This window comes from Staurois parvus, unplaced genomic scaffold (assembly GCF_062004578.1).
Source record: "Staurois parvus isolate SC_StPar_1 unplaced genomic scaffold, SC_StPar_1.0 ptg002726l, whole genome shotgun sequence".
NCBI lineage: Eukaryota > Metazoa > Chordata > Amphibia > Anura > Ranidae > Staurois > Staurois parvus.
In genome coordinates, this window is record NW_028320522.1 from 3,307 (window position 1) to 17,299 (window position 13,993).

The following is a 13,993-nucleotide window of genomic DNA, read 5'->3' on the forward strand; positions in this document are numbered from 1 at the left end:
ATTCCTTTGGGGGGTCACTTGTGAAGCTTGTTAAGTTTGTGACAGCTCACTTATATGTATATATGTTTTATATGCCATTGTGTGTTATTGATGCTTTTGGTCAGTTTTTACACCATTGTTTTTAGATATATATATTACTTTGTGGTTGAAGGAGGGTGTGAGCTGCTTCGGGTATGGGACATCCATTTTAAGCGCAGGAGGTCCCTTATATTTTCATAATCCAGTTGAGTTTCTTTTGAACATAATCAAGCGGAATGACCGATTGCCTCCAATGTCCAGCTAAATTTCTGTGCCAGAAATATATAGGAGATCAATTTATGGGATTTCTTGGGAACATTATCTGGAAATTTGTGAAAGAGCGGCTAGGCAGATTTTAAGCGCAAAATGCCGCAAAAACACAATATACAGTGAAGGAAACACGTATTTGATCCCCTGCTGATTTTGAATGTTCGCCACTCACAAAGAAATGATCGGTCTAAAAATCTAATGTTCGGTGTATTGTAACACTGAGAGACAGAATAGCTACAACAAATTCAGCAGAAATGCGTCTAACAAATGATGACTGATCTGCATGTTCATGAGGGAAATAAGGATTTGATCCCCTTCAAAAAACATGGCTTAGTACTTGGTGGCAAATCCCTTGTTGGCAATCACAGAGGTCAGACGTTTCCTGGAGTTGGCCCCCAGGTTCGCACACATCTCAGGAGGGATTTTGGCCCACTCCTCTTGGCAGATCCTCTCCAAGTCATTAAGGTTTGGTGGCTGACGTTTGGCAACTCGAACTTTCAGCTCCCTCCACAGATTTTCAGGACCTTAATGTGCTTCTTCTTGAGCCACTCCTTTGTTGCCTTTGACTGTGTGTTTTGGGTCATTGTCATGCTGGAACACCCATCCATGACCCATTTTCAATGCCCTGGCTGAGGGAAGAAGGTTCTCACCCAAGATTTGATGGTACATTGCCCCGTCCATCGTCCCTTTGATGCGGTGCAGTTGTCCTGTCCCCTTAGAAGAAAAACACTTCCAAAGCAGAATGTTTCCACCACCATGTGTGACAGTTGGGATGGTGTTCTTGGGGTCATAGGCAGCATTCCTCCTCCTCCTCCTCCTCCTCCAAACACGGCGAGTTGAGTTGATGCCAAAGAGCTCGATTTTGGTCTCATCTGACCACAACACTTTCCACCAGTCCTCCTCTGCATCATTCAGATGTTCAGTTGCAGACTTCAGACGGGCCTGGACATGTGCTTTCTTGAGCAGAGGGACCTTGCGGGCACTGCAGGATTCAGTCCTTGTCGGCGTAGTGTGGTACCAATTGTTTTCTTGGTGACTGTGGTCCCAGCTGCCTGGAGATCATCGACAAGATCCTCACGTGTAGTTCTGGGATGATTCCTCACTGTTCTCATGATCATTGACACTCCACGAGGTGAGATCTTGCATGGTGCACCAGACCTAGGGAGACTGACAGTAGTTTTGTGTTTCTTCCATTTGCGAATGATTGCACCAACTGTTGTCACCTTCTCACCAAGCTGCTTGGCCATAGTTTGGTAGCCCAGTCCAGCCTTGTGTAGGTCTACAATCTTGTCCCTGACATCCTTGGACAGCTCTTTGGTCTTTGCCATGGTGGAGAGTTTGAAATCTGATGGTTTGATTGCTCCCGTGGACAGGTGTCTTTTATACAGGTAATAAAATGAGATTAGCAGCACTCCCTTTAAGAGACTGCTTCTAATCTCAGCTTGTTACCTGTATGAAAGACACCTGGTAGCCAGAAATCCTGCTGAATGAAAAGGGAACAAATACTTATTTCCCTCATGAACATGCAGATCAGTCATCATTTGTTAGACGCATTTCTGCTGAATTTGTTGTTGCTATTCTGTCTCTCAGTGTTACAATACACCGAACATTCGTTTTTTAGACCTATCATCTCTTTGTGAGTGGGCAAACATTCAACGTCAGCAGGGGAGCAAATACGCATTTCCTTCACTGTATGCTTTTCTGCAGCGTTCCCATTGAAGGAACCAAAAACGCAATGACTTGCATTCAAAAAAGTCCCTGACCCTTTCCAAAAAACACACCAGGGTGAAAACGCGGAGATGTGAACCTGTCCCATAGGAAATCATTGTAAATGAACTGTAGTGCGTGTCTGCAAAACGTGGCGGAAAACGCTTAGGTGTAAACCTGGGAATGTAAGGCACACGAAGAGCTGCTTGGCCCCGCCCCTGGCTCCCTCCTCCCTGGCTGTGATTGGCAGAAGCCAGTCTTGTGTAGACGGAGGAGTTTGCTGTAGGTAGGTTGTTGTACGTGTGAAAAATATTTAAAAAAATGTGTGAATAGCCAACGTTTTATCATCAATGTGCTAAAGGGAATTCTTGCCGATCGGGGATGTTATCACGTCTCACCTTTACACTGCATTCCAGTTTTGGACACCAATCCACAAAAAAGAACTAAAAAAAAAATAATAATAATAATACCCAGAACTGAGCTTCAAAACCATTGTGAGTGCCAGTCGCAGAGGCCAGAACGAGTTCAGAATCAAACGCACTTACTGGTGTATTTATAAGAAAAAATTCAAAGAAATATTCACACGGGAAATCTGTATTTATATTCGTTCTGTGCAATTCGGCAAAAATGAATGACCTTCAAACCAGAGGTCCCCAACGCCTGGGCCATGGACCGGTGCCTGGTTATCAGGTTCCCCAGGGGTCCCTCTGGCATGAGATATACAGACTTACATCGTGCCAAGCTGGCCCTGACTACTACAGCGATTGTCAGCTTCCCCAGGGGCCCCTCTGGCATGAGATATACAGACTTACATCGTGCCAAGCTGGCCCTGACTACTACAGCGATTGTCAGCTTCCCCAGGGGCCCCTCTGGTATGAGATATACAGATTGACATCGTGCCAAGCTGGCCCTGACTACTACAGCGATTGTCAGCTTCCCCAGGGGCCCCTCTGGCATGAGATATACAGACTTACATCGTGCCAAGCTGGCCCTGACGACTACAGCGATTGTCAGCTTCCCCAGGGGCCCCTCTGGCATGAGATATACAGACTTACATCGTGCCAAGCTGGCCCTGACTACTACAGCGATTGTCAGCTTCCCCAGGGGCCCCTCTGGCATGAGATATACAGACTTACATCGTGCCAAGCTGGCCCTGACTACTACAGCGATTGTCAGCTTCCCCAGGGGCCCCTCTGGCATGAGATATACAGACTTACATCGTGCCAAGCTGGACCTGACGACTACAGCGATTGTCAGCTTCCCTAGGGGCCCCTCTGGCATGAGATATACAGACTTACATCGTGCCAAGCTGGCCCTGACTACTACAGCGATTGTCAGCTTCCCCAGGGGCCCCTCTGGCATGAGATATACAGACTTACATCGTGCCAAGCTGGACCAATGGAACTGTACAGTACAGAGCCTACCTGGAGCTCAGGTTTAAATGGTCCCACTCCGATCCTGGCCCCATGGCACGGGCTCTAGGACAGGAATTTCGTAAGATGATGCAAAGGTTTGCCATGATACATATTGATTATGTTAGAGATTTTATATGACATATTTAACCCTTTCCCACCCAGCCTTGGTGTCGCTTTAACTGGCATATTACACGCGGGTGGGGAGGGGGGGGGGGAAGCAGTAGTCACAACTTCATTCCCATTGGCTGCTAATCATTACTAGAGGCTGGGGGATGTCTTTGACACCTTTGTCGCTATGCTGGGAGCGAGCAATGAGCTTGCTCTAAGCAAAGAAACCTTTCACACCCATGGATGCCTACGTGCAAATAAAATAGGCATTACTAAATAAATTGAATAATATTAAATAAAATAATGATAATAAAAAAAGATAATAATAGGAATATTAATAAAAATAATAATTATGCTGTATATTTTAATAATATTATTGATAATATATTGCAATTATATATATGATTATAATATAATAATTGTAATAGTAAAAAATAACAGTCGTAACAATAATGATAGTAGTAATAATAATAATATCATATTAATACAAACTTGCTATAATAATAAGATTAATAACAATAATAATAATACAAAAGTGTAATAATATTATTAATTATAATATATTTGTAATAATACATTAGTATAATAATAATTAGTAATAATTATTACCACTGCTACTAATAATAATAATATATTGTAATAATATTAATGACAACACTTTTTAATAATAATAATAACAAATAATTGTAATAATATTATTGGTAATATTGCAATAATAATAATACAAAATGTTAATATATTGTTATAATATTAATGATAACATTTTGTAATAATAATAATGATAATTAATTGTAATAATATTAATATATTATTAATTATAAATTTGTAATAATACATTAGTATAATAGTAATAATAATAAGTAATAATTATTACTACTACTACTACTAATAATAATATATTGTGATAATATTAATGATAACATTTTGTAATAATAATGATCATAATAATTCATTGTAATAATATTAATATAGTATTAATTATAATATATTTGTAATAATACATTAGTATAATAGTAATAATAATAATAATATGTAATAATTATTACTAATAATAATAATAAAAATAATAATAATAATATATTGTAATAATATTAATGATAATATTGCAATAATAATAAATGGTAATAATATATTGTAGTAATATTAATTATAACATTTTGTAATAATAATAATGATAACTCATTATAATAATAATATATTATTAATTAGAATATATTTGTAATAATACATTAATATAATAGCAATAATTATTAGTAACAATTATTACTATTACTACTAATAATAGCAATAATATATAGTAATATTAATAATAATATTGCAATAATAACAATAATAATAATAAATTGTATTAATATATTGTAATAATATTAATGATAACATTTTGTAATAATAACGATAATAATAACTAATTGTAAAAATATTAATATATTATTAATTATATATTTGTAATAATACATTAGCATAATAGTAATAATAATTTCTACTACTACTACTAATAATATATTGTAATAATATTAATGAAAATATTGCAATAATAATAATATTAATAATAAATGGTAACAATATATTGTAATAATATTAATGATAACATTTTGTAATATTGATAATAACTAATTGTAATAATATTATAATAATTATATATTTTGATAATACTACTACTACTGCTACTACTAATATATTTAATAATACTAATGATAATAATATTTCAATAATAATAAATTGTAATAATATATTGTAATAATATTAATGATAAATTATTGTAATATTTATCATATATTGTATATATATTGTATGATGTAAAACGCCCCCTACCTGGGTGTCATCTTTGTCTCCATCATCTTCTTCATCTTTGGATGGCTCAGACCCAGTGGGGGGAGTCACCTGAACATTCACCGTGTTTTGCATCTCCCCGCCATCCTTCTCATCTGCAGAGAAATAGGCAGAGCAGCTCACTGTGAGGTCCTTTACTCCTACTCATGTATACAGAATGTAGGTCCATACCTCCATATCCTCTCACAGTTAATACCCATAATCCTGTTAGCCCCTAAAAACAAATAGTTTGCATTTCTGGTCTACTTCAAGACTATCATGTCAATGCAGGGAGTGCAGTCTAAAGCCACACACATAGTTATATAGTTAGTCTGGCTGAAAAAAGACAAAAGTCCATCCAGTTCAACCATTAAAAAAAAGTTATCCTACACCCACAGTTGATCCAGAGGAAGGCAAAAAAAAAAAACACGATCCAATTTGCTACTGCTGGGGAAAAAATTCCTTATTGATCCCCCAAGAGGCAATCAGATATTCCCTGGATCAACTTTCCCTATAAATGTTATATCCAGTTATATTCTGTGTATCCAAGAAAGAATCCAGGACTTTCCTACAGCAATCCACTGAGCTGGCCACAACCAACTCTTGAGGGAGTCTATTCCACATTCTCACAGCTCTCACTGTGAAGAAACCTTTCCGTGTTTGGAGATTACATTTCTTCTCCTCCAGACGTAAAGTGCGCCCCCTTGTCCTCTGTGATGACCTCAGGGGGAATAACTACACCGAGTTCACTATATGAACCACTGATGTATTTATACATGGAGATCATACCCCCCTTATGTCACTTTGGGTGGGTGATCATATCCCCCCTTATGTATTATACATGGTGATCATATCCCCCCTTATGTATTATACATGGTGATCATATCCCCCCTTATGTATTATACATGGAGATCATATCCCCCCTTATGTATTATACATGGAGATCATATCCCCCCTTATGTATTATACATGGTGATCATATACTCCCTTATGTATTATACATGGTGATCATATCCCCCCTTATGTATTATACATGGAGATCATATCCCCTCTTATGTATTATACATGGAGATCATATCCCCCCTTATGTATTATACATGGTGATCATATCCCCCCTTATGTATTATACATGGTGATCATATCCCCCCTTATGTATTATGCATGGTGATCATATCCCCCTTATGTATTATACATGGAGATCATATCCCCCCTTATGTATTATACATGGAGATCATATCCCCCCTTATGTATTATACATGGAGATCATATCCCCCCTTATGTATTATACATGGAGATCATATCCCCCCTTATGTACTATACATGGAGATCATATCCCCCTTATGTATTATACATGGAGATCATACCCCCCTTATGTATTATACATGGAGATCATATCCCCCCTTATGTATTATACATGGAGATCATATCCCCCCTTATGTATTATACATGGTGATCATATCCCCCTTATGTATTATATATGGAGATCATATCCCCCTTATGTATTATACATCGAGATCATATCCCCCTTATGTATTTTACATGGAGATCATATCCCCCCTTATGTATTATACATGGAGATCATATCCCCCCTTATGTATTATACATGGTGATCATATCCCCCCTTATGTATTATACATGGAGATCATATCCCCCCTTATGTACTATACATGGAGATCATATCCCCCTTATGTATTATACATGGAGATCATACCCCCCTTATGTATTATACATGGAGATCATATCCCCCCTTATGTATTATACATGGAGATCATATCCCCCCTTATGTATTATACATGGTGATCATATCCCCCTTATGTATTATATATGGAGATCATATCCCCCTTATGTATTATACATGGAGATCATATCCCCCTTATGTATTATACATGGAGATCATATCCCCCCCTTATGTATTATACATGGAGATCATATCCCCCCCTATGTATTATACATGGAGATCATATCCCCCTTATGTATTATACATGGAGATCATATCCCCCCTTATGTATTATACATGGTGATCATATCCCCCCTTATGTATTATACATGGTGATCATATCCCCCCTTATGTATTATACATGGAGATCATATCCCCCCTTATGCATTATACATGGAGATCATATCCCCCTTATGTATTATACATGGTGATCATATCCCCCCTTATGTATTATACATGGAGATCATATCCCCCCTTATGCATTATACATGGAGATCATATCCCCCTTATGTATTATACATGGAGATCATATCCCCCCCTTATGTATTATACATGGAGATCATATCCCCCCCTTATGTATTATACATGGAGATCATAATCCCCCCTTATGTATTATACATGGAGATCATATCCCCCCTTATGTATTATATATGGTTATCATATCCCCCCTTATGTATTATACATGGAGATCATATCCCCCCTTATGTATTATACATGGAGATCATATCCCCCCTTATGTATTATACATGGTGATCATATCCCCCTTATGTATTATACATGGAGATCATATCCCCCTTATGTATTATACATGGTGATCATATCCCCCCTTATGTATTATACATGGAGATCATATCCCCCTTATGTATTATACATGGAGATCATATCCCCCCTTATGTATTGTACATGGTGATCATATCCCCCCTTATGTATTATACATGGAGATCATATCCCCCTTATGTATTATACATGGAGATCATATCCCCCTTATGTATTATACATGGAGATCATATCCCCCCTTATGTATTATACATGGAGATCATATCCCCCCTTATGTATTATACATGGAGATCATATCCCCCCTTATGTATTATACATGGAGATCATATCCCCCCTTATGTATTATACATGGAGATCATATCCCCCTTATGTATTATACATGGTGATCATATCCCCCTTATGTATTATACATGGAGATCATACCCCCCTTATGTATTATACATGGAGATCATATCCCCCTTATGTATTATACATGGAGATCATATCCCCCCTTATGTATTATACATGGAGATCATATCCCCCCTTATGTATTCTACATGGAGATCATATCCCCCTTATGTATTATACATGGAGATCATATCCCCCTTATGTATTATACATGGAGATCATATCCCCCTTATGTATTATACATGGAGATCATACCCCCCTTATGTATTATACATGGAGATCATATCCCCCTTATGTATTATACATGGAGATCATATCCCCCTTATGTATTATACATGGTGATCATATCCCCCTTATGTATTATACATGGAGATCATACCCCCCTTATGTATTATACATGGAGATCATATCCCCCTTATGTATTATACATGGAGATCATATCCCCCCTTGTGTATTATACATGGTGATCATATCCCCCCTTATGTATTATACATGGAGATCATATCCCCCCTTATGTATTATACATGGTGATCATATCCCCCCTTATGTATTATACATGGAGATCATATCCCCCCTTATGTATTATACATGGTGATCATATCCCCCTTATGTATTATACATGGTGATCATATCCCCCCCCCCCCTTATGTATTATACATGGAGATCATATCCCCCCCCCCCCTTATGTATTATACATGGAGATCATATCCCCCCTTATGTATTATACATGGTGATCATATCCCCCCTTATGTATTATACATGGTGATCATATCCCCCTTATGTATTATATATGGAGATCATATCCCCCTTATGTATTATACATGGAGATCATATCCCCCTTATGTATTATACATGGAGATCATATCCCCCCCTTATGTATTATACATGGAGATCATATCCCCCCCTATGTATTATACATGGAGATCATATCCCCCCTTATGTATTATACATGGAGATCATATCCCCCCTTATGTATTATACATGGTGATCATATCCCCCTTTATGTATTATACATGGTGATCATATCCCCCCTTATGTATTATACATGGAGATCATATCCCCCCTTATGCATTATACATGGAGATCATATCCCCCTTATGTATTATACATGGAGATCATATCCCCCTTATGTATTATACATGGAGATCATATCCCCCCCTTATGTATTATACATGGAGATCATATCCCCCCCTTATGTATTATACATGGAGATCATAATCCCCCCTTATGTATTATACATGGAGATCATATCCCCCCTTATGTATTATATATGGTTATCATATCCCCCCTTATGTATTATACATGGAGATCATATCCCCCCTTATGTATTATACATGGAGATCATATCCCCCCTTATGTATTATACATGGTGATCATATCCCCCTTATGTATTATACATGGAGATCATATCCCCCTTATGTATTATACATGGTGATCATATCCCCCTTATGTATTATACATGGAGATCATATCCCCCTTATGTATTATACATGGAGATCATATCCCCCCTTATGTATTGTACATGGTGATCATATCCCCCCTTATGTATTATACATGGAGATCATATCCCCCTTATGTATTATACATGGAGATCATATCCCCCTTATGTATTATACATGGAGATCATATCCCCCCTTATGTATTATACATGGAGATCATATCCCCCCTTATGTATTATACATGGTGATCATATCCCCCTTATGTATTATACATGGTGATCATATCCCCCCCCCCCCTTATGTATTATACATGGAGATCATATCCCCCCTTATGTATTATACATGGTGATCATATCCCCCCTTATGTATTATACATGGAGATCATATCCCCCCTTATGTATTATACATGGAGATCATATCCCCCCTTATGTATTATACATGGAGATCATATCCCCCCTTATGTATTATACATGGAGATCATATCCCCCCTTATGTATTATACATGGAGATCATATCCCCCTTATGTATTAAACATGGAGATCATATCCCCCCCTTATGTATTATACATGGTGATCATATCCCCCCCTTATGTATTATACATGGAGATCATATCCCCCTTATGTATTATACATGGAGATCATATCCCCCTTATGTATTATACATGGAGATCATACCCCCCCCTTATGTATTATACATGGTGATCATATCCCCCTTATGTATTATGGTGGTGACAGGAATAGTCCCCCATCATTGGTGTCAGTGGGAGGAATAGTGCCCCATCATTGTGATTAGTGGGAGAAATAGTGCCCCATCATTGGTATCAGTGGGAGAAATAGTGTCCCATCATTGGTGTCAGTGGGAGGAATAGTGCCCCATCATTGTCATTAGTGGGAGAAATCGTGCCCCATCATTGGTGTCAGTGGGAGGAATAGTGCCCTATCATTGGTGTCAGTGGGAGGAATAGTGTCCCATCATTGGTGTCAGTGGGAGGAATAGGGCCCCATCACTGCTGTCAATGGGAGGAATAGTGCCCCATCATTGGTATCAGTGGGAGGAATAGTGCCCCATCATTGGTATCAGTGGGAGGAATAGTGCCCCATCATTGGTGTCAGTGGGAAGAATAGTGCTTCATAGAAGTAATGGTTCTCCATTGTTGCTGTCAGTGGAAGGAATACACCTCATCATTGGTGTCAGTGGGAGGAATAGTGCCCCATCATTGGTGTCAGTGGGAGGAATAGTGCCCCATCATTGGTGTCAGTGGGAGGAATAGTGTCCCATCACTGGTGTCAGTGGGGGGAATAGTGCTTCATAGAAGTAATGGTTCTCCATCGTTGCTGTCAGTGGAAGGAATACACCTCATCATTGGTGTCAGTGGGAGGAATAGTGCCCCATCATTGGTGTCAGTGGGAGGAATAGTGCCCCATCACTGGTATCAGTGGGAGGAATAGTGTCCCATCATTGGTGTCAGTGGGGGTAATAGTGCTTCATAGAAGTAATGGTTCTCCATCTTTGCTGTCAGTGGAAGGAATACACCTCATCATTGGTGTCAGTGGAAGGAATAGTGCCCCATCATTGGTGTCAGTGGGAGGAATAGTGCCCCATCATTGGTGTCAGTGGGAGGAATAGTGCCCCATCATTGGTGTCAGTAGGAGGAATAGTGTCCCATCATTGGTGTCAGTGGGAGGAATAGTGCCCCATCATGGTGTCAGTGGGAGGAATAGTGTCCCATCATTGGTATCAGTGGGAGGAATAGTGCCCCATCATTGGTATCAGTGGGAGGAATAGTGCCCCATCATTGGTATCAGTGGGAGGAATAGTGCCCCATCATTGGTGTCAGTGGGAGGAATAGTGCCCCATCATTGGTATCAGTGGGAGGAATAGTGCCCCATCATTGGTATCAGTAGGAGGAATAGTGCCCCATCATTGGTGTCAGTGGGAGGAATAGTGCCCCATCATTGGTATCAGTGGGAGGAATCGTGCCCCATCATTGGTATCAGTGGGAGGAATAGTGCCCCATCATTGGTATCAGTGGGAGGAATAGTGCCGATCATTGGTGTCAGTGGGAGGAATAGTGCCCCATCATTGGTATCAGTGGGAGGAATAGTGCCGATCATTGGTGTCAGTGGGAGGAATAGTGCCCCATCATAGGTATCAGTGGGAGGAATAGTGCCGATCATTGGTGTCAGTGGGAGGAATAGTGCCCCATCATTGGTGTCAGTGGAAGGAATAGTGTCCCATTGTTGGTGTCAGTGGGAGGAATAGTGCTTCATAGAAGGAATGGTTCTCCATCGTTGCTGTCAGTGGAAGGAATACACTCATCATTGGTGTCAGTGGAAGGAACACCCTCATCATTAGTGTCAGTAGGAGTTATACACCTCATTATTGGTGTCAGTGGAAGGAATAGTGCCCCATCATTGGTATCAGTGAAAGAATAAAACTCAACTGAAACGCATGTTTTGTGAACCAGGCCTAAAGACACAATTCAGGCTGAATTTTCTGGAACACTGACTGAGCTTTAAGAAGAAAAAAAAAGTTACATTTCGTAATGTATGAACAACAAATAAAAGCAGAAAATAGTGAAACCTCTCCATTCAGATCACCATTTATTCTGAGGGCAAAGGTCTCCAGACCAAAGCCCACAGGCCAGATGCGGCCCTTTTCTTGCCTGTATCCAGCCCTTGGGGCACTATTCCTCCCCGTGACACCAACAATGAAGCACAATTCCTTCTACTGACACCAAGGATTTTGACAAGCGGGTGACTGCTGGGTGTAGGATCCCCTACGTTTGCACACCATGAACTGGGGTGTGTGTGGGGGGGGGGTGGGCGCAGTTTGGCATCCAGTTTGGCATCTTTGCCCTGGGCACTGCAAACTGGTACAGGAAAGCTCCTGAGCTTTCCAATCATGTGACCGCTATGACTGCCAATCGCAGAGGTCACATGATCAGAATGCCCGCCTCCGTCTCCAGGCGTTTAGAACTTCTTAAAGGGCCATGGAAGGAGTGAATAGTAACAATGGCTGAACTGTCATAAATCAGTTGGCTGTGCCAGCTATGAAATACTTTGAGCCCGGGTTCACACTGAAGCGGTGCGTTTTCTGGCAAATTCCGCACCGCATCAGAATCGCACCCCATTCATGCGAACCGCTGAGGGTGTGTATGTTAAATAACACCCCAAAATCGGTCCGCAAAATGAGGCGCGATGTGCAGAATCGAATAGCATAGGTGTGAATACCCGTGCGATCCAGTTCTAGTCCGGACCAAAAAAAGGGTCCTGTACGTTTTTAAGGTGGTACATAATGTACAGCTCAAATCGCACGTGATTCACACAGGAATGTGGAGCGGTTCCCATGCAAATCACATGCGATATACCGCACCGCATATGTGTGAACCCAGCCTCACTGACTAATATGGGATTTCACATGTCAAAAGGATCCTGCATGTTTTTGGTGCAGGTGTGGTGCGATTAGAGCCATACACAATGTACGGCTCCGATCGCACCGCACACAAATCGCATGTGATTCGTACGGGAATGTGGTGCGATTCCTGTGCGAATCACACGCGATATACCATGCAGTACAGTTCATGTGCGAGTCACACGCGATGTACCATGCGGTGCGGTTCCTGTGAGAGTCACATGCAATATACCATGCGGCGCGGTTCCTGTGCGAGTCACACGTGATATAACATGCGGTGTAGTTCCTGTGCGAATCACATGGGATATACCATGCGGTATAATACATAAGGGGGGATATGATCTCCATGTATAATACATAAGGGGGGGATATGATCTCCATGTATAATACATAAGGGGGATATGATCTCCATGTATAATACATAAGGGGGGATATGATCTCCATGTATAATACATAACGGGGGATATGATCTCCATGTATAATACATAAGGGGGGATATGATCTCCATGTATAATACATAAGGGGGGGGGGATATGATCTCCATGTATAATACATAAGGGGGGATATGATCTCCATGTATAATACATAAGGGGGATATGATCACCATGTATAATACATAAGGGGGGATATGATCTCCATGTATAATACATAAGGGGGGGGGGGGGATATGATCTCCATGTATAATACATAAGGGGGATATGATCTCCATGTGTAATACATAAGGGGGGATATGATCACCATGTATAATACATAAGGGGGGGGGGATATGATCTCCATGTATAATACATAAGGGGGGGGGGGATATGATCTCCATGTATAATACATAAGGGGGGATATGATCTCCATGTATAATACATAAGGGGGATATGATCACCATGTATAATACATAAGGGGGATATGATCTCCATGTATAATACATAAAGGGGGATATG

The 13,993-nt window shown here is 40.0% G+C and overlaps 1 protein-coding gene across 1 annotated transcript in view; it reads right to left on the minus strand.

Moving 5' to 3' along the window:
- Positions 1-5,330: 5,330 nt before the first annotated feature.
- LOC149429383 (sodium/potassium/calcium exchanger 1-like) overlaps positions 5,331-13,993 on the minus strand; it is a gene marked incomplete at its 3' end in the record, with an annotated part of 111,106 nt that continues 102,443 nt past the window's right edge. Inside the window, exon 6 of the mRNA XM_089666469.1 lies at positions 5,331-5,443. Within this exon, the coding sequence (XP_089522595.1) occupies positions 5,331-5,443 (113 nt within the window). The remainder of the gene's footprint in view (positions 5,444-13,993) is intronic.